The 17,096-nt window shown below is 40.4% G+C and overlaps 3 protein-coding genes across 6 annotated transcripts; all 3 read right to left on the reverse strand.

Moving 5' to 3' along the window:
- Positions 1 to 2,958: 2,958 nt before the first annotated feature.
- LOC102222283 (E3 ubiquitin-protein ligase rnf146) lies at positions 2,959 to 6,663 on the reverse strand. Of its 4 annotated transcripts, none has more exons than XM_023348333.1 (3): positions 6,478 to 6,663; positions 5,531 to 5,592; positions 2,959 to 5,433 (listed from the first exon to the last, which is right to left on the reverse strand). In XM_023348333.1, exon 3 carries the CDS (start codon positions 5,430 to 5,432, stop codon positions 4,359 to 4,361), a length of 1,074 nt encoding a protein of 357 aa, XP_023204101.1. In that variant the 5' UTR covers position 5,433; positions 5,531 to 5,592; positions 6,478 to 6,663; the 3' UTR covers positions 2,959 to 4,358. The 4 variants fall into 4 exon arrangements, with proteins under 4 accessions (XP_023204101.1, XP_005808418.1, XP_014327717.1 ...); XM_005808361.2 differs by having other exon boundaries at positions 5,527 to 5,592; XM_014472231.2 differs by having other exon boundaries at positions 5,512 to 5,592.
- Positions 6,664 to 7,080: 417 nt separating this feature from the next.
- On the reverse strand, positions 7,081 to 10,397 carry LOC102222019 (R-spondin-3-like). The gene is made up of 5 exons (XM_014472233.2): positions 10,056 to 10,397; positions 9,476 to 9,667; positions 8,186 to 8,326; positions 7,957 to 8,103; positions 7,081 to 7,869 (listed from the first exon to the last, which is right to left on the reverse strand). The coding sequence occupies exons 1-5, from the start codon at positions 10,159 to 10,161 to the stop codon at positions 7,673 to 7,675; spliced, it is 783 nt and encodes a 260-aa protein (XP_014327719.2). The 5' UTR covers positions 10,162 to 10,397; the 3' UTR covers positions 7,081 to 7,672.
- Positions 10,398 to 14,190: 3,793 nt separating this feature from the next.
- cenpw (centromere protein W) lies at positions 14,191 to 17,000 on the reverse strand. Its single transcript, XM_005808339.3, has 4 exons — positions 16,792 to 17,000; positions 16,569 to 16,682; positions 14,942 to 14,985; positions 14,191 to 14,767 (listed from the first exon to the last, which is right to left on the reverse strand). The coding sequence occupies exons 1-3, from the start codon at positions 16,876 to 16,878 to the stop codon at positions 14,959 to 14,961; spliced, it is 228 nt and encodes a 75-aa protein (XP_005808396.1). The 5' UTR covers positions 16,879 to 17,000; the 3' UTR covers positions 14,191 to 14,767; positions 14,942 to 14,958.
- Positions 17,001 to 17,096: the final 96 nt, after the last annotated feature.

Raw genomic sequence — 17,096 nt, forward strand, 5'->3', positions numbered from 1 at the left:
GCTAGCCAGATCAAGGGACTAGACAATAAGACACATTTTCAGCTAGCTAGCTCAACATTCAACAATATGAGCGAGCGACTGGTAATTGAGAGTTTGAAGGCCAAAACCACTGCTGACAAAAAGAACATTCAAAGGCCCATCTCACAAAAAAAAAGCAAAAAACATCTTGATTCCCTTAAACTTTGGGATATTATGTGGAAATATTTTGAGAATTAATGTGGCAAAAGTTAGTCTATTAACTAGTTGAAATAGTTGACCTGTCTGGACATGGATCCTCATTCAGAACATAACAAAGCATTTCAGTGAAAAGAACACCAATCTGATCAGTAACATGGTGGGAGTGATTTGGAGTATTCTTCCACACATAATGAAACCATGAATTTTGCTATCTAGCATAGAATCCTGAAGAATGTCCAGACTTTACGACCCAAAGCTCAAGCACACGTGGGTTATGAAGCGGGATCTGAAGCACACAAGTAATTCCTCCTCTGAATGGTCTAAAAGACGACAGGTTTTGGAGTGGACTAGTAAAAAACTGAACTTAAATCTGACTGAGATGCTGTACAATGACCTCAAACACCCTAAAAAAACATTCAGTGAATTAAACCAAAGAAATCTCTAAGGGCAAATACTTTTTCATAAGACTGCATGTTTTAACTGTTAGTTTTTAATTGTTATCTTTTTGTTTTCTACCTATTTAATGATTGTTCACTCTGCTTTATATTATAGAGAACACATTATCTTGTTTTGCAATGAGCTATTTGGTAGACAGCAGTTTTGCAGATGTAATGATGGGGGGGGAAAAACAGACAAATGTACCCTGAAGCCACATCTGGACTGACTGTTTCTCTTGACTCAATGATGGTTTTCCAAGTTACTGGAGACTTCTTTGCATAAATGGCTGCATTCATCTTTCCATACTTTCCATTTTGAAGTCTGCGTGCAACTCATTAGTCTTCATTTTGAACATGTGATGAAAAAAAAGAACATGAAAAACTAAATCAGATGGCTATATATGTGGAAAAAGTATCTTTTGCAAACTGCAAACATCTGGTTACTATGGTTACTTTTTATGCAGTACACAGACTGTCTTTGGAAACTCAGGCAAGACACTGGCCAAAATCTGTCCCATTCAGTCATGATTCTAATTCAACTCACATTCCAACTGCAGACAAACAGCCTGGGGTTTCCCTCTCTTGGTGAGAGCTGCAGCTTAGCAGGAGTAGCATGTTAATCCACCAATTATATCCAAATTTCACTGCTATGAATTTATCTATGCTTTGCTTAAAACGTCGGGCATGAAGTTCTCTGATCACATTAGTTTAATGTGAATATAAGAGGACAACTGTGACCTTTCTATTATATCTCTTTGTGGACATTTTTAAGTCTGTACAATACATTTGGAGCACATGAAAGGAAGCATATGTGATTTCGATTAGACTGCATTGTAGCCTGTATATATGCTTCTATGGATACAGTGAAAGTAAAGGTCCACGAATGAATTTCTCTGGCTTTCAGGAGCTTGTTGAAAAGTTTCGTTTTAAAGTTTTTGAAATAAGGTTATTTTGTGCAACAGCTCCGCCTGGTGGACAAAAAATCATAGCACCTAGGAAAACAACATGTACTCGAGATATGAACCAGAATAAATAGATGGGATTACCAAAATTATTTATATTTGCTAAAAGCAAAAGAAAAGAATACCAAGAGGAAATATATTTTTAGATGATTTTAGGACTTTCTTCAGTGAGATGTTCATATACATTGAATAGTGTCTTTCAACACCAAATGGGCCACCATTTTGTTACACTTCAACAAACGTTTCTCAGTATTTTGATGAAATTTCGGCCCATTCCTCCTGGTGTAATTGAGTCCAGTTTGTAGACCGAATTGTTTAGTCACCTGGTCAGCTCTGTCGCATTAATTCTGGAAGATTTAAATTGACTTTTGTCAAAGTAGCTCCAAAACACTGACCTTTGCGTAATTTAAGCCATTTGAGAACTAATTAGTCCATAATCTGACCATTTCGTGCATAAGCTATGACTTGCTGTTTTGAAATGTTACTTGAGTATTTCCACATACTTTTTTATTTTCTTGATAAAGCAACTGCTTTTTTCCTTTTTGTTACATTTCAAGCATGCCTACAGGGCAGCTTTTCGAGATACTGCATGTGAACGACCGTTTATTTCCCGTGACGTTAAGCTCAAAGTGCGACGCTACTGTTAGCTTTCCAAAGGATTGTGTCAAAAATGATGATGAAAAACTGGCTTAAAACCGGGTCACTCGAAAGAAAAGCTGCAGATACCGGTGGAAAGAAAGATACCAGGTATATTATATGATCAGAGGAAGCTAAATCATAGCTGCTGAGTGTTGATGTGTCGTTCACTAACGATTGGATTCCTTTGAACGGCTCTATGCGGTGAGTGGTTAGGACCCGTCTCGGTTAGTGAGAACTGTTCTTTGTTTTTTAAGACTTTGCTTGGTAATGAATGATGCTCTGCTTGCACATGAACAGCTATTGTTATTTTCGTTGTGGAAAGTCACATTTACTTAACAGCACAACAAAGAAAACAACAATATATGAGTTAAGAGACTAATATTTTCATTTCACGTTGAATTATATATTAAGATGTGTTATGCAGTAACCCATAATCTTATGGTTAATGTGTTTTAACTTCTGATTTTAGAAAATCATGCTGGAATTTTGCAAAAATGTTAGTAATACAGCCTGACATAAACAGGATATATTTGGCGTAATCTAATGTCACAAGTCAGATTGTTTTTAAATATATACAACATGTATTAGTTGTTATCAGGGGTGCACTGATGGCGTTTTTCTGGCCAATCACCAATCTTAAAAAAGCCTGAGCTAGAAATTCTGATTCTTTTTTGCAACCTTAGTTTTTAAATGAATGCTTCATTGTTGAAACTTTGTCTTAAAAAATGTTATTCAGCAGCATGTCATTTTAAGTCATTGATTACACTTTAATAGCTTCACAACACATCACTAGAGAAACACGACACAAATGAAAAAAAAAAAGGTAGTCACACACACACGCGCACACAAAAAAAAGAGTCCAACTGAGAAAAGACGACCAAAACCAGCAGGAGGAAAAGGGAAAGAACCCGAGCGAGAGAGTAAACAGGCCGAACTCGTCCAAGAACACGTCAGTGCAGCTACTTTGATAGTGGCTCTGTTAGGAGTGCTCAGTCAAAAATAGAAACCCAAATGTGTGCTCCTGAACATAGAAACAAAAACTTTCCAGTGGATCTGCCAGTAGCTTTTCAGCACCCAGCGCTGTTCACAACAGCACCAACAGTCCATAATTAAAACAAGACACTAAAATAGAGGGAATACAGCCTCCCTCTGCTCTCGCACACGTCACGTTTATATAACCTCCTGTTTCAGTTTCAGCAGATCACATCCTGAGTACCTACATTTCAAAATGAAAAATAAGTGCAACGTGACAGAAAAACAGCTGTTAAGCATCCGCGGTGCTTATGCAAGTTGCTACATTTTAGCTTCATTTTCACTTCATCGCCCAGAAATTGAAAACAAAAAAAATGATTAAAGTTATCAGCCCAAAAAAATGTTTAAAAAAAATCACTGAGCTGAAACGATTTGGGAGAAAAGGCATAGAAGGGAGGGGCTGGGGGGGGGGCTCCACAGATCATAAATATGTGCTGGAACTCCTGTGAGTTATTAGTGGATTATTTAGCAATTACAATAAAGCAAGGGAAGATATAAAAAAAAAAAAAAATGTAGGATGGAGGGGCAAACAGACAGAAGCAGAACGAGAGAAGAAAGGAAGGACACAACAAGGAAAGAGGCTGTATGAAGAGAAGATTGAATAGATTTAATGCATCTAACTATTTAAGGGGCCTGAAGATTCAATTTTAAAGGAATTAAAACCATATATTTTTGCTGTCACCAGCACAAAACTGGGGTTGGATACATCAGAGTTCCAGGATCTGTCCAGGAACTGTTGAAGCGTCCACCTGTTATAGAACCAGGTTGTTTAATATCTGTAAGAAAACAGCCCTTTTCTTGCCGCTTATATTTCTGGAATGGAAAAGGCTTTAACACATGATATGTGTCCTTTTAAATGTTCCTTCTAATTTTATCTACCTACTGCAAATTATTTTTATTGTTGTAAAGCTTCAGCAGACAGGCTAAATTGAACCCACTAATTATTTTAACATAAAAAATAGGCAGACACAAAAAATCTTATTTGGCACATTATCACAATAAAGCGGCGGTATTTCTCCTTTTAATCGGACCTTTGAGATGATTTGCGTCTTCAGACATTTTTTTGCTGAGCTGATAACGAGTCTTATGAAATGGGGACCCCTCCGGTGGGCTATACTTCTGTGACGGTGCACTGTCCATCAGGACTGCGCGAGCGGAGGCTGAGGCCGGAGCTGGACGGCATGCCTCTTGGAGGAACTCTGGTTGGCTGGTTCTCCCTTAGCGGCCTCTGTGTGCGTCTCAGTCGCTCCTCAGGCTCTTCTCTCCTCTCGCTGTCTTCCTCCTCCTCCTCTTCACTCGCGCTGCTCCCCGATGCAGACTCATACGTCTGCAGCTCGCCGTCGCCATCCAGCTCTTCGCCCTCTGGCTGGCTGATTAGCAGCTGAGAGAAAGACTGTTCCAGAGGCGACGGTGACGGAGACAGAGGACTGCCGAGATGACGTCCGAGGAGCGTTTGAGGTCTGACAGGAGGAAGAGGAACCAAAATCCCAAAGGATGAAGGCTGGGACTGACCTGCGGAGTCGGAGCCGTCAGCTGAGCTCACACGCTCTGCTGTAGCAGAGACCGCCGCTTGTAAAGCGGGGACGGAGACAGGCTCAGAGTCCAGCCTCAAACCTGCCACGCCCTTCTTAGGGATATTAACTACGTCCCTCTTCATCTTGCGCCGGCGGCCATGCTCGTTCCGCCGATACTGCACCATATTCTCCAGATCCGCCACGTAAAGGAACCCTGCAATCAGCATCTCGGTGCTCTTCCTCCCCTTCATGAAGGCCTCCTCCAGCTCTCGGCTGGTGCGCTCGTCGTACTGCCACCAGCCGTTGCGCCCCTCGTAGTACCACGTGTAGTCTCCGCGCGACTCGCTCCCGCCGCGGTTCAAACCAGCGGCCGCGGCTTTCAGTTCCTCGAGGGAGAGCAGGTCCGGGCGCTCCAGGAAGTCCTCTGGGATTTCCTGCCGGCAGAGAGCACAGCGCTTGCTGTGCCAGGAGGCGCCTTTCACGCACAGAAAACAGAAGACATGGCAGCAGGGGAGACGGACAGGGTGGACGCAGCTCTGCAGGCAGATGGCGCACTCCGGCGGTACAGCGGCGGTGGTGGTGGAGCTGCAAGAGTCGTCTTCTGCATCTTCTTTAAGCTTGGAGGGAGCTGGGGTGTTCTCAGACAGGTTCACTTCTCCACACCCGGCCATGCTGCGGAGAGAAACGGAACCGTCATGGTAAACCCGGTGGGAAGTTTGTTCCATTCTGCACTGAAGTGAACAGCTTAACTGGTTTGGTAAATACTTGCTATGCGTCTCATGTGGCTGGGGTCTCTTGTTGCTGTGCCCCGTCCTCCTCCTGCTCCTCGCCCTGAAACACAACAAACAGCCAGTGCACAGGGTGAAAATCTCTCACAGGACAGTTTTCTTGAGCACGTCAAACTGTACACATTATGGAGACTACAATAGTCTTGAAATGGCCATTTTTTTTCTGGTTTTACTTCATCTGCGATTTGATGACCAGTAACTCCAAAAACAGAAAGTATAAATCTTGGGGTTTTAATCTGAGACAGTCAAATGAAAATGAGCAGATTTAGATTCCTAGTTAATTGATTGTGGTAACTTCTTACCAGTGCAAAACTGTTTACCACTGTCAGGTTCCTTCAGCATTTGTTTTGTCACTGTCGAATGTTTAGTCAAAAACTAGTAGAATTTATAACATAAGTAATCACCTGGGTATTTTATATAAATGTCACTCGTTTTAAACTTCTTGAACCTAGTTATTTTTATCTTGTTTGTAACCCTCTTACCGCTCTGCTGTCATGGGGAAACAGGTGTTTGTTTCTGGTAACGCCCATACATACACAACCCACATTAACATCTCGCAATTTAACTAAAAACCACAAAAAATATTCCACAGTAGCAAACATTTTTATCTGTTTTCGAAAGAATGCATTTTGTCATAAACAATATGACAAAATTGTAGCTTAACAGATGAAGCTACAAAACGCTGTTTAACAGTGGTAACTAAGCCATTCAAGCTAAGCTAACGTTGGCAAACTGTTAAATTGCTAACAAAATAAAGTTTCTCCTGTCCTGCCGCGACCTCGGATGTTTTTCTGTCTTACGGGGAGTAATGTAACCGCCAGACGATCAGCCGAGTAAAACATTTCACAAACTAATATTATCTTTTCACCTCCACTACAATGTTGTTATGTTAGCCTGTAGGCTAGGGGTTAGCTTTTAGCTAGCTTACCTGAAAACAGGAGACTCCTATAACGTCTTCACCTGATGTCCAGATGGAGATATTTATAAACCCCCAGTTATTTTGTTTCGTTGTGTATAAAGATATGACAAGATATTATGTTTTAGCACTGATAGAGCCTGAGGTGCGGCGGCGGCCCTCCCAAGTCCTGAGATGCCTTTTGTGACCAGAGGAGGCGCTAACACACAGACATTGACACGCACTACTGCAGCTGCGCACTTAGGTCCTAATTGTTTGTGCAATTTTTTCTCCTTTTTATTTAATTAAGTAATGTGCCCTGTGTTAAGTTAATGTAGATTCATTTGACATTTTATTTTAGGCGTTAGTGTTCAAAAGGAGGAGTTAAAGTTTGTTTAAATGTTTCATGTCTTTGCGTAAAGATTAAGCCTTTCTGTTTGAAATATATTCTTTTTGTTATAAAATCCTTTCTATTCTATTATATACACTATAGCTTATGACCTGTAGGGCATTCTAGAAGTTCTACATCTGGACACACAGACAATAATGTGACTGTCCCTTTATTTTAAAAGCTCTGCGTCCAGAGAAAAGTGACAACCGGCTAGCTGGACTGGACAAACATTTCTGGGCAAACGCTTCATGTGTTTATAACTTTAGAAGCAAATTTTAATAGCAACACAAATAACAAAATTGTCCGCACAGGTTTACTATATGTACAATGGCAGAACTATACCCACTCAGGATCAAACAACTCTAGATGAAAAAATGACATAAAGAAGGGAATCTCTTTTCCAACAGACAGAAATGTAATCACATTTTACATTATAAAAAAAACTAGGATTACAAATTACAGATTGTAAACATATTTGAGTAACATTCACGTGCAAAGATCAGATTTATTCCTCACACTGTTGTTTCACAATATCTACATTATTTGTTTAAATCATTCATGAGAAAAAGTTGTAGTCGCTTTGAACTGTTTGAGTAAAAACATACACCAACGTAGTATGTTGAAATGGTGGCAGCTAAATATGAGATTTTAACCATGAAATCAATTAATAAGAAACAACAACAAAAAAACATCCTAAATGGACCAACCGATTCTTTTCACTTCTTGTGGACTCTTAGAGAAAATCACTTATTTTTCAGAAATATTACCAAATCCCCAAAAGTGGAAGGGAGCAATACAAGACTGAATGTTTAATAATTTACAAGTGATTTCCTCAGCTCATTCCGACCTGCTTTTCTGCTTCTTTTTTGTTGCACATTTCCTGATCTCTGAAATGTGAGGGCATGGGTCACCGGAGGCGCTTGGGAAATGCAGGATTTGTCGTGTGCGTGTTTCCTCCCCCCGCCTGTGGACCGTCGTGTTCTGCTTCCGAACGCACTGACCCCAACTCGTCCATTCTCCAACTTCACAATGAACTTCAAGAGACAGAGGGCAATCAGAAACTGCAACACACTCATCGGAGCGAGAGGGATAAAACGCAAGGTAAGGACAGCGTCTCTCACCTTGGGGCATGCACTGCATGAGCTGGACATCAGGCTCAAAGCCTTTGGGACATGTGTGGTTGCACTGGCCATGGAGGAGGTACATGTCTGCTCTGCACCTCGTACAATTGCTCCTCCCCACACACAGCTCACATCCTTCAGGACACTCTGACAAAGACAGATGCAATCTATTACGCTGCTTAGACCCCAGTTTCAGCCATTTTCATGTTGCCGTGAAGAAGCGTCGTACCTGTGCATTCTCGCAGTGCAGCGTTTGCGGTCAGCCCGTTCGGACAGCTGCTTTCACATTTGCCCCGGAACAGAAAGTGGCCGGGATGACAGCGGGTGCAGAAGTTTTCGCTGAAGCAGGAGGCGCAATCCACCTTGCACTCTGCAGGCCAATAGGAGTGAAACTTGGTCAGTGCAGAGCAACCACATTGTCATCAGCAAAATACTGCTGCTTGTGCTGGTGGACCCACATGTGCCAGAGCAATACAGAATATTGGAGAAGAAAAGAAAACAATGCATTTTGAAAATAAAATTGGATGTTTTTGTTATTTTGTTGAATTTCTGGGGGGGGGAGGACTACAGATGTTTGATGAGCACAAACCTCTACCGATACAATTAACAAGACTTTGTTAAACATGGTAGTGTGGGGCTGCTTCACAACTGAATGATTACCTAAAAGAGGAGTCTAAGGAATAATTCCTAGCAAATTGACTTAGTATCATATTAAAGGTTCTGTGGAATTGATAAAACAATTGAAGCCAATGTCAGAAGGCCAATAAAATACACCGATTTTAGGTAACATGCTCAGATTGGCACAAAAAATATTGGATGAATGCAAAATTCATTAAGTTAGATTAAAGCCCCAACAAATCAACAGAAAAACAATATTTCAGCACCAGGTTTTTGTTTTACTTTGCAAATTATGTATGGATAGAAGGAGCCAAATATCCAAGAAGAAACCCTGTTAGAGGTTGCAAGTGAGACTGAGGTGAAGGCTGACCTTACAGCAGGACAACAAAACCAAACATCTAACATGTAATAAAAGGCTTCAGATTAAAAAAAAGTTAAAATAGCCTAGATAAAGTTAAGACCCACATCCAATTGTGAATCTGTGGCAATGGTTGAACGTTAATGTTTACAGAGGCTCTTTAGGCAATCTGACCGCGCTTCAGCTATTATACAAAGAAAAACAGGCAAAGGTTTCAGTTACTAGCCCTAACCTTACCCTAAAGATAACAAAAACATATCCCAAATGGTTGCCGCTGTAAAAGCATGCCACACTTTTCAGATTTAGTCATCCAAAATGTCTCATTTCCTTTCCTTATGCCCCTCAGTCACATTGCTCTTTCACATAAAATCAAAAATATAACAAAAAAAGCTTGCAATTGTAATGTAACAAACTAAAAAAAATAAAATCAAAATAACGGCCAATATAGTGTGAACACGTTTGCAGAGCACTATATATATAAATATATCCATCATTTTGTAAGCCTTTGATTAAACTAGGTTCTCTAATTTTATGGGTACCTACTGATGCAAGTGCTGATGTGGGGAGAGCGCATGCCGTAGTGACCTCGGGGACAGGAGGACATGCACGTCCCTCTCTGCTGGATGCCGTCCAGCTCCAGGTGGAAGAAGAAGCGAGGCTTACAGGACAGACAGCCGTTCAGCAGAGAGCATGTTGCACATCCTACCTGACAGCCGCTGCCCGCCGGATCACTACCTGTCATAGGTTTAGAGGTAAACAAGGAATTAAAATTCATCCTGCACAGCATGAGAGCTGTTGGAAGGAGCTGGACTGGAAAAACTAAAAAATAAATAAAAATACTACTATTAAGGTTCAGATTACACACTCCATTCAACAGACTCTGTTTTGCAGCATGCAAATATTCCAGGCTACTTGCGTTTATGAGTTGTGATCTGAGCTGTAAAATCTCTGCCTGCACGCGAGTAAATCAAATGGAAATCTATGACCACATCCTTCCCTGAAAGCTGAACAGTCCACGCTTATCGTCTCCATATGTACCCCCTTGTCCGCTCTGTCCCCTAGCAGGAGAGTTCACAAAGACTCGCAGTTGGTTTTGAAGAATCGACGCAAACACCAGACTCACGTTTAAATCTCAGAACGCTTGTGCTGTCCGGGCCTTTTGCAACGTTCAGGAGCTGCAGCATCCAGATTAACGCTGGTATTTGCATTTTCCTTTTCCTTAAGTTCATCCAGTCATGCAGAGAGGCGTCACGTCACACCCAAAATCTAGCAGGGACGTGTTTGAATGAGTCGTTGTGGGGCTCCATGGTATTCCTTCAGTTGGGTCCATGCAAATACTGCAGCGGTGAAGTGTAGAAATGTTTTCTCCAAGAAAAAGTCCAGCGTGCGTTCCATGAGTTTACGCGAGCTGGCAGGACGGCGTGGAGAAAGCGGACAGAAGAGGAGCCATCACAAGACAGTCAAGCCTCCAACAAATGCAAGGTTTCAGTAAGCTCTTTTTTTCTTCCCACACATGTTCACACTCCCACCCTCCTTTCCTTTTTTCCTCATCCCTCCTTCTAATCCATTGTCACATCTACGGTGTCTGTTGCTCTGGATCAGTGCACAGACGGGAACTTTCCCCCAGCTCTTTCTGAAGGTAGATTCCCTCTTTGGTTTAGTTTATGTTGTTTTTCCCACCTTTAAAGTGCATCTCCGCCTCCACTCCCTGTCTTCAACTGTAAATGATCTTGGTTGCTGGGACCAAGAATCAGATGATGATCAGATCTGTGGTAAGTCTAGAAAAATAACAATGAACAAATCTAGTTTATGGAAGTAAAGTAGATACTCATAAAAAAGGCAAAGCACAAAGCTTTCACGACTCTGCACACGTGCTGCAGAAGGTCTCTAGAAATTTCTCAGTGCTGCTGCATGGTTGCTTGTCGCAGCCCACGTGGCTGCAGGAAAACCCGCTTCTTGCACGTCTGACCTAAACTACAACATTTTACTTTTAAGCAAAACCCACCTCACGACATGTTACTTTGGCAGGATGTGTGAAAATTACAAAAACTTTAGCGTCTCTTTTCAAAACGGGCAATTGATGTGGCAATATAGACAGAAAGAAATGAAATTAACACACTCAGGCAGACGTCGATCCGAAGTCACCCTGAGTTCAGATTGATCCGAGGTGAAAGGTCACCCTTCAAAAGAACCAGTTTTAACTGCAGCTCACACAGGTTAGAACTGAACTCGTACATGTTTAGTTCGTACAGTTTACACTCGCCGCATTACTAGTCGTCATTCATTCATCTTTTATAAAGATATTGTGACACTGATTATCTATTGCATCATGTAGCGTTCACAGTCTGTGTGTTACGTAGCCATGCAGCATTGTTACAGTGAAAATGAAGTCATAATTTATCAGTTGATTATCTGCAAAAACAGATGGAAATGCATCAGCATCAGGACACCAGGAAAAATGTTAAAATCAAGGTTTCTACATGTTTCTTTTAAAATTTAGAATATCATCTTTCTCTGCTTGTTTTATACAATTGTGGATGTTTGCGTACAAAATATTTACCTTATACAATAATACACTTTTTTTTTTCTTTAACTGTATGGATTGGAGTGCTTTAAAATAAAAAAAACAGAATTAGAAAATAAAGTCCGTCTAAAGTTGCTGGTGAGTTTTGGAGGGAACCAGAAGTGAGTTCATAAAAACAACTTCTTGTTTCTTTTCATTTAAAACTCACTTTTTCCTCCGCCCGTCACGACCGGGCCGACTGAAACCACATACAGAGGAAATGTGCGTCCGTACCTTTTCTGTTCAAGGCTACCAGCAGCCATCAGCTGCGTGTTTTCCATTAAGAGACTGGTTCAAAAAATGAGAACCAAAACTTCGCTGGATGATTTGACTACCTCTCAATGAGAAAGCAAATTTAGAGATGTGCAAGTGTCATAGAGGATCTTTGCTAAAAAGGCGAGAGAAGAAAAAAAAAAAAGCTGGAGGACAGTCAAAGATTTTGTTTGCCTTCCCAGTGTGTATTATCAGTTGTTTTGGGAACTCTGAGATGTTCTACATTCCCAAAACAGTTACTCACATCCATAAAGAGGTCTGGGAATGCCTTTTCCCACTTATTTCACATTTCTCCTGCAATCTTTTCAGACCCTGTCAATTCACATCCCATCATCTTCTGGCTCCGAGGCAAAATGTGGAGATAAAAGCGTACTTTTTCCCCCCGTAAGCCCTCGTCCGTTCACTCCTAGATCGATTTCATGCAATAGAGTTTAAGCAAAGCGGACAAAGCATGTGTTCCTTGTTAAGAAACGTGAAGGTTTTTTTTTTTACTTCTGAGTCTGTCTGGAAAAATGTCACAGGAGGAAACAGCCAGAGATTTGCAGAGGGACTTCATTCCGGAGAGGATTCATGTTGGAAAAAATGATTTAAGAGAAGGAATCTAAAGAGAGGAGCTGGACAAGGCGTCATTTTAGTTTGGCTTCAGCTTTAATACACAAGAACAAACACATATATAATGAAAGCCCAATTTTCTTCTAGGAGCGAAAGCAAAGCATGAAAAGAGGACAATAAAATGACACGTGAGAGGAGCCTCTGGATGTCCAGCCAGCTGCTGCAAAGAAACATCATCCATCAACCAGCAGGGAGCAAAACTGCATAGATATATTGACCATCTCTGTGAAGCACATATGTTGAACTAGAGTCTCTAAACCCCCCCTTAAAAACCAACGTTTTTTTTTTTTTTATTATTATTATTTATTTCAAATTACCTTGCAGCCAACACGCGTGCAAGTAAAAGAAGTCAAAACAGTTACATTTGGGTTTTGAAAACATGTGCAGATGTGTTATCTGAGGCTCCGGTATAAAAATATGTGAATCACTGAGTGAGCAGTAAGTCAGATCTGCTCCTGAGAGACATGTGGAGGGCTCGGGCGACCGAGTAACACCTCCCCAAATCTGAGCAGGGAGATAAACATGAGAAGGCAATGCTCCCAGGGGTGCCAGATCAGATTCTGGAATGAAAAAGAAAAGAAAAAAAAAAAACGACATAAGGGCAAGGAATGTCTTCACCGAGGCCCGAATAAGTGACAGGAAGAGGAGAATTACAAAGGTCCTTGAAGAAGTATTCATACACCTCAACCTCCCTAACTAAAGTGATGCACAATTGTGAATGTGAAAGAAAATCTTTTGCAAGCTTTGTTTTTAGCAAATTAAAATCTGAAGGGTTTTCCATACATTTGTATTCAGCCTTCTCTGATATCGCTACATGAAACATCAGACACCAACCGTATCTGGCTGTCCACCCAAACTGACAGGTTTTGCAAGAAGATTAATTTTGAGACCAAAATTTGCCCTGTGTGTCAGAAAACTAACAATGCTCATCTGCATGATCATACAGTCAAGAGAAACAAAGCTGTGGTGGATCATATGGATGCTTTTCTTCTTACAGTAGCAGAAAAAATGGTCAGAGGATGAAAAGATGGATAGAGCTAAATTGCCAAACAAGTTCCAGATTATGTAACTGGATGTACAACTGGTAGCAGCTGATTAGCATCTCAGAAGCTCAAATGATGTCTGTACTATGAGTCCTAACGCCGGCGGAGATGAAAACAGCAGAGAGAAAAGGAGGATGTCCAAACCATCCCTTCCATCAATCATCATCGACAAGGATCATATTCTGGAAGCTAACGTCTCTCTGCCTGGCTTTCTAACCGTACGGCCAGACTGAGATTTAAAGAGCAGCAAAAGCAAATGAGGCGGATAAGCAGTGCTTCCTTGAATTACCATTTCTACTGCCCAGATATTGAGCTGTTGCCAGTCATGAGCAACTCTTCAGTCAGAGGCCTCTTCAGAATTTTTATTCTGCTATTGCTACTGGACATCCTATAACCAGCAGCGCTGTCATCCACAGCGACTCTTGGATGATTTGAGTGACGACATTTCATTTCCCGTTAGGGTAAATGAAGTGTCTTTGATTTTGACTGAAAGTGTGATGGAAGTTCACCTTCCAGCGGGACAACAACCCTAAAAACAACCAACCGGAGCTACAATAGAATTAAAGCGGATTTATGTTCAAGAATGGAGTAATCAAAGTCCATTTCTAAACCAAACTTGAGAATCTGCGTAAAGACTTGCTCTCCATCCACTGTGACTGAGCTTGAGATATTTTGCAAAGAGGAATGGACAAAAAAAAAAAAAAAAAATCCAGTGTCTAAATGTTTAAATCTGGTGGAGACAAATAAAGGCGAACACAAATAGAGAACAGACTTTACAGATCCTTATTTATTGAAAATAAAACAAAAACATTCTGAATTTTCTTTCCACTTCACAAAAAAAAACAACATTATTCTGTGTTGATGTATCATATAACATCACAGATCACAGCTGAAATGACAAAAGAGGATCCTACAAAACATGAACACATGAATGTTTGACACAATCACTTAAACAGAACTTGCTGCGTTTGGAAAATGATCCATAAACATAAAAGAAACTGTTATTTCTTTCATAAAACAAGCTGAAAACATTTGTCTTTACTTTGACCTTTCCTGTTGTGATTGGCGTCTGATCGCAAAGAACTCAGTGGTGATAAGGAATTAGCAGGATATCATCTGATGGTGCAGATATTCTGTGTGCCGTGACGAAGCGAGGAATTCGAAGGGGGCCGTGAAGCGTGCAGCTGAAGACAGAAACCATGACGGATGAGCGGAGAGCGAGACGAGAGCCGAGCGGATGTCGAGCACTAACGCGCTGTGAAGAAGCCCCTAAATACAAGCCTGTTTCATGTCATAAATAAACTCAGACATTATAAAATTAGTCTGGAATCATCTGGGTTATAGCTGTGAGACAGAGAGAGAGAGAAAAAAAAAACTCAACTGAGAGCCAGAATACAAGTTAAAATAATTTATTAAAAAAACCGAAAACACACACTAACAAAGAAAAAAAAAACATTTTAACAAAAAAAACTTCAAAAAATAAAAGCATGAAAAGACGTTTATGAAGAAGTTAATTACAATAATCCTCGTCTTCTTCATCCTCTTGCCTTTCTTAGCACTTTCTACAAAGAAAGAAAAACAATCAGGTCAATCTCACCGAATCAACACAAAATACTTTAGTAATGTTTCTAAAAGTTGCATTTTTAAGCATTCATGTGAATACAGTCTGAGGACAATAATACAAACTGTAAACATTGTTTCAGTTCAGAAACTGAATTAAGCAAATATTGACCATTTAAAGAACTACAAAATTATCATTATGTATGCATTAAAGCATATCTTCCTAACCTTTATGTAATTATTACTGACGTTTTAACAAAGCGCACCAAAGAACATGTTGATGGTTACAGACCAGAAAAAAAGTTTTCAATTTGAAAGAATTTAATAAACAGAAAAATATAAATATATGTATTTTTCTTTATTTCATTATTGTTCTTGCCCTGCTGACGTCCGATTTAAATAAAAGGGCGTCTGACTGGTTTATAGACATTAGGCTCTTATTTATATTTAGTCTAAACAAATCAGACCACCTTAGAAGTTGGAACATTTTCACCACCGCATTCCAGCTAGAGCTTCCAGATCCTGACTTGGTGGTGGTCTCCAGTCGGTATAACAGTTGCTATCACTGTGTGCAGTTGAATTATAAGCCTGCAGGATTAATGTAACTGTTGTAGTAAATTAGGGCATTCATTTTTTTTTTATTACCATCATTATTTAAAGAGCAATATTTGTGTTTGTGAGGCCCCAAACTGTATGCAATGATGAGTTGAAGTAAAACAAGATTAAAATGAAATTTGGGTGTTTTTTTTTTTTATGAATAAATACTGGGAAATATCGTGACAAATTTTTTTTGTTCATACTGCCCATCCTGATATAATAAATAAAAATTCTGTGAAGAGATGACGACAAAGAAGAAAAATATTATGGTGCTGCTTTAGAATGTGCCTGATAATTGAGTGCTGTAACCTAGCATGTTTCTGGAAAGCTGAATGGAAGGAAAAAGTATAGCTAAGAAAAACATCCCTAAGCATTTTTGACAGATTCTGTTACAAAAGTTGGCACCAGTGCTTGGTAGTTGAAAGTGTAACAGTATATCACCTAATATAATAGAGAGTCTATTGAGAATTATGAAAAAGAAGAAAACCTAGACTTTCTTAAAACGTCAGCAGGGGTACAGGCTGATCAGGTCCATGCCATGCCGCATTGAAGCAGTAATTCATGCCAAAACAGCCAAATAGAAATAAGCCACAATTCTTAAGTTACATTTTAAAATGCTACTTTCTTAAAAACGAACCATTGTGAATTTAATCTATTAAGTGCTTCTCTCTTTGAATACGTTGTTGACGCTATGATTCATTAATTGAGGTACGCCCAATATCTGGTAAACACAAAACTAACCCTGATCTGATTACACGTTTTTCCACATTTATTTAGCATGTGTTTTTGTAGTCAAAAACAGAAAATACTATTGAAAAACTGCCTAATACTGAAGGTTTAAATCGTCTTTAGAAAGGGAGCAAGATCACTTACTAAGTACTTGTTGTTTCTGGGGAATCCTACAGCCATAAAAATCTAAATGAATCTAAATGAACCCAGCTGGCCTTCATGTAATCCTGGTTTTAAGAGGAAAGCAGAAGGCGCTGACCTTAGCCACTGCTTTGACATGGTGAGCTCTGATTGTTGCAGATTTCTCCTCAAGCGCCTTGGCCTTCGCCTCTTCCGCCAGGCTGTTCAGGAACAGTAGCGTCAGTAGTTCAATCTGAGTGGAGGCGGAAAGCAAAGCGACAGTTTAAGTAGCAAGCACTTAGCAGTTTATCTAGCATCAACACACGAAAACGCTTATCAGCGAGCGTGGTCTATCCGCCTACCATCGCCTCCGAGCCCGCTGCGATGTTCACCTTCCCCTTCGCTTTAGACCTTATGGTGCTCTTCAGCTTCGACGGCTTTTTCAGCATTTTTTTGTGAATGCTCCGGTTGCAATTCGCAAGGTTGTTTGGTCTGTTTACGTTTTCCAATCTCCCGCTCCTCTGACTTCCGGCGCAATTAGTTCTTCGTGCTTTTTAGTCGCTTGTGTGCCTTCCAGCGTGGCCGCGCCTCCTACCGTTTTTGAACAGTTATTTCGACCAAAGCGGTGGAAAATTATTATATTACACATTGGATGCTTTTCAAAAAG

This window comes from Xiphophorus maculatus, chromosome 15 (assembly GCF_002775205.1).
Source record: "Xiphophorus maculatus strain JP 163 A chromosome 15, X_maculatus-5.0-male, whole genome shotgun sequence".
Lineage (NCBI taxonomy): Eukaryota > Metazoa > Chordata > Actinopteri > Cyprinodontiformes > Poeciliidae > Xiphophorus > Xiphophorus maculatus.

What these genes read in the sequence shown, in the direction of transcription:
- LOC102222019 (XM_014472233.2), bottom strand. Translation starts at nt 10,161, where the DNA reads ATGAACTTAAGGAAAAGGAAAATGCAAATACCAGCGTTAATCTGGATG. An exon ending in AAGCGTTCTGAGATTTAAAC is followed by an intron (nt 9,668 to 10,055) that starts GTGAGTCTGGTG and finishes AACCTATGACAG; the next exon opens with GTAGTGATCCGGCGGGCAGC. An exon ending in CCACATCAGCACTTGCATCA is followed by an intron (nt 8,327 to 9,475) that starts GTAGGTACCCAT and finishes ATTGGCCTGCAG; the next exon opens with AGTGCAAGGTGGATTGCGCC.
- LOC102222283 (XM_023348332.1), bottom strand. Translation starts at nt 5,486, where the DNA reads ATGGAACAAACTTCCCACCGGGTTTACCATGACGGTTCCGTTTCTCTC.
- cenpw (XM_005808339.3), bottom strand. Translation starts at nt 16,878, where the DNA reads ATGCTGAAAAAGCCGTCGAAGCTGAAGAGCACCATAAGGTCTAAAGCG. An exon ending in CAGCGGGCTCGGAGGCGATG is followed by an intron (nt 16,683 to 16,791) that starts GTAGGCGGATAG and finishes GCCTCCACTCAG; the next exon opens with ATTGAACTACTGACGCTACT. An exon ending in ATGTCAAAGCAGTGGCTAAG is followed by an intron (nt 14,986 to 16,568) that starts GTCAGCGCCTTC and finishes CTTTCTTTGTAG; the next exon opens with AAAGTGCTAAGAAAGGCAAG.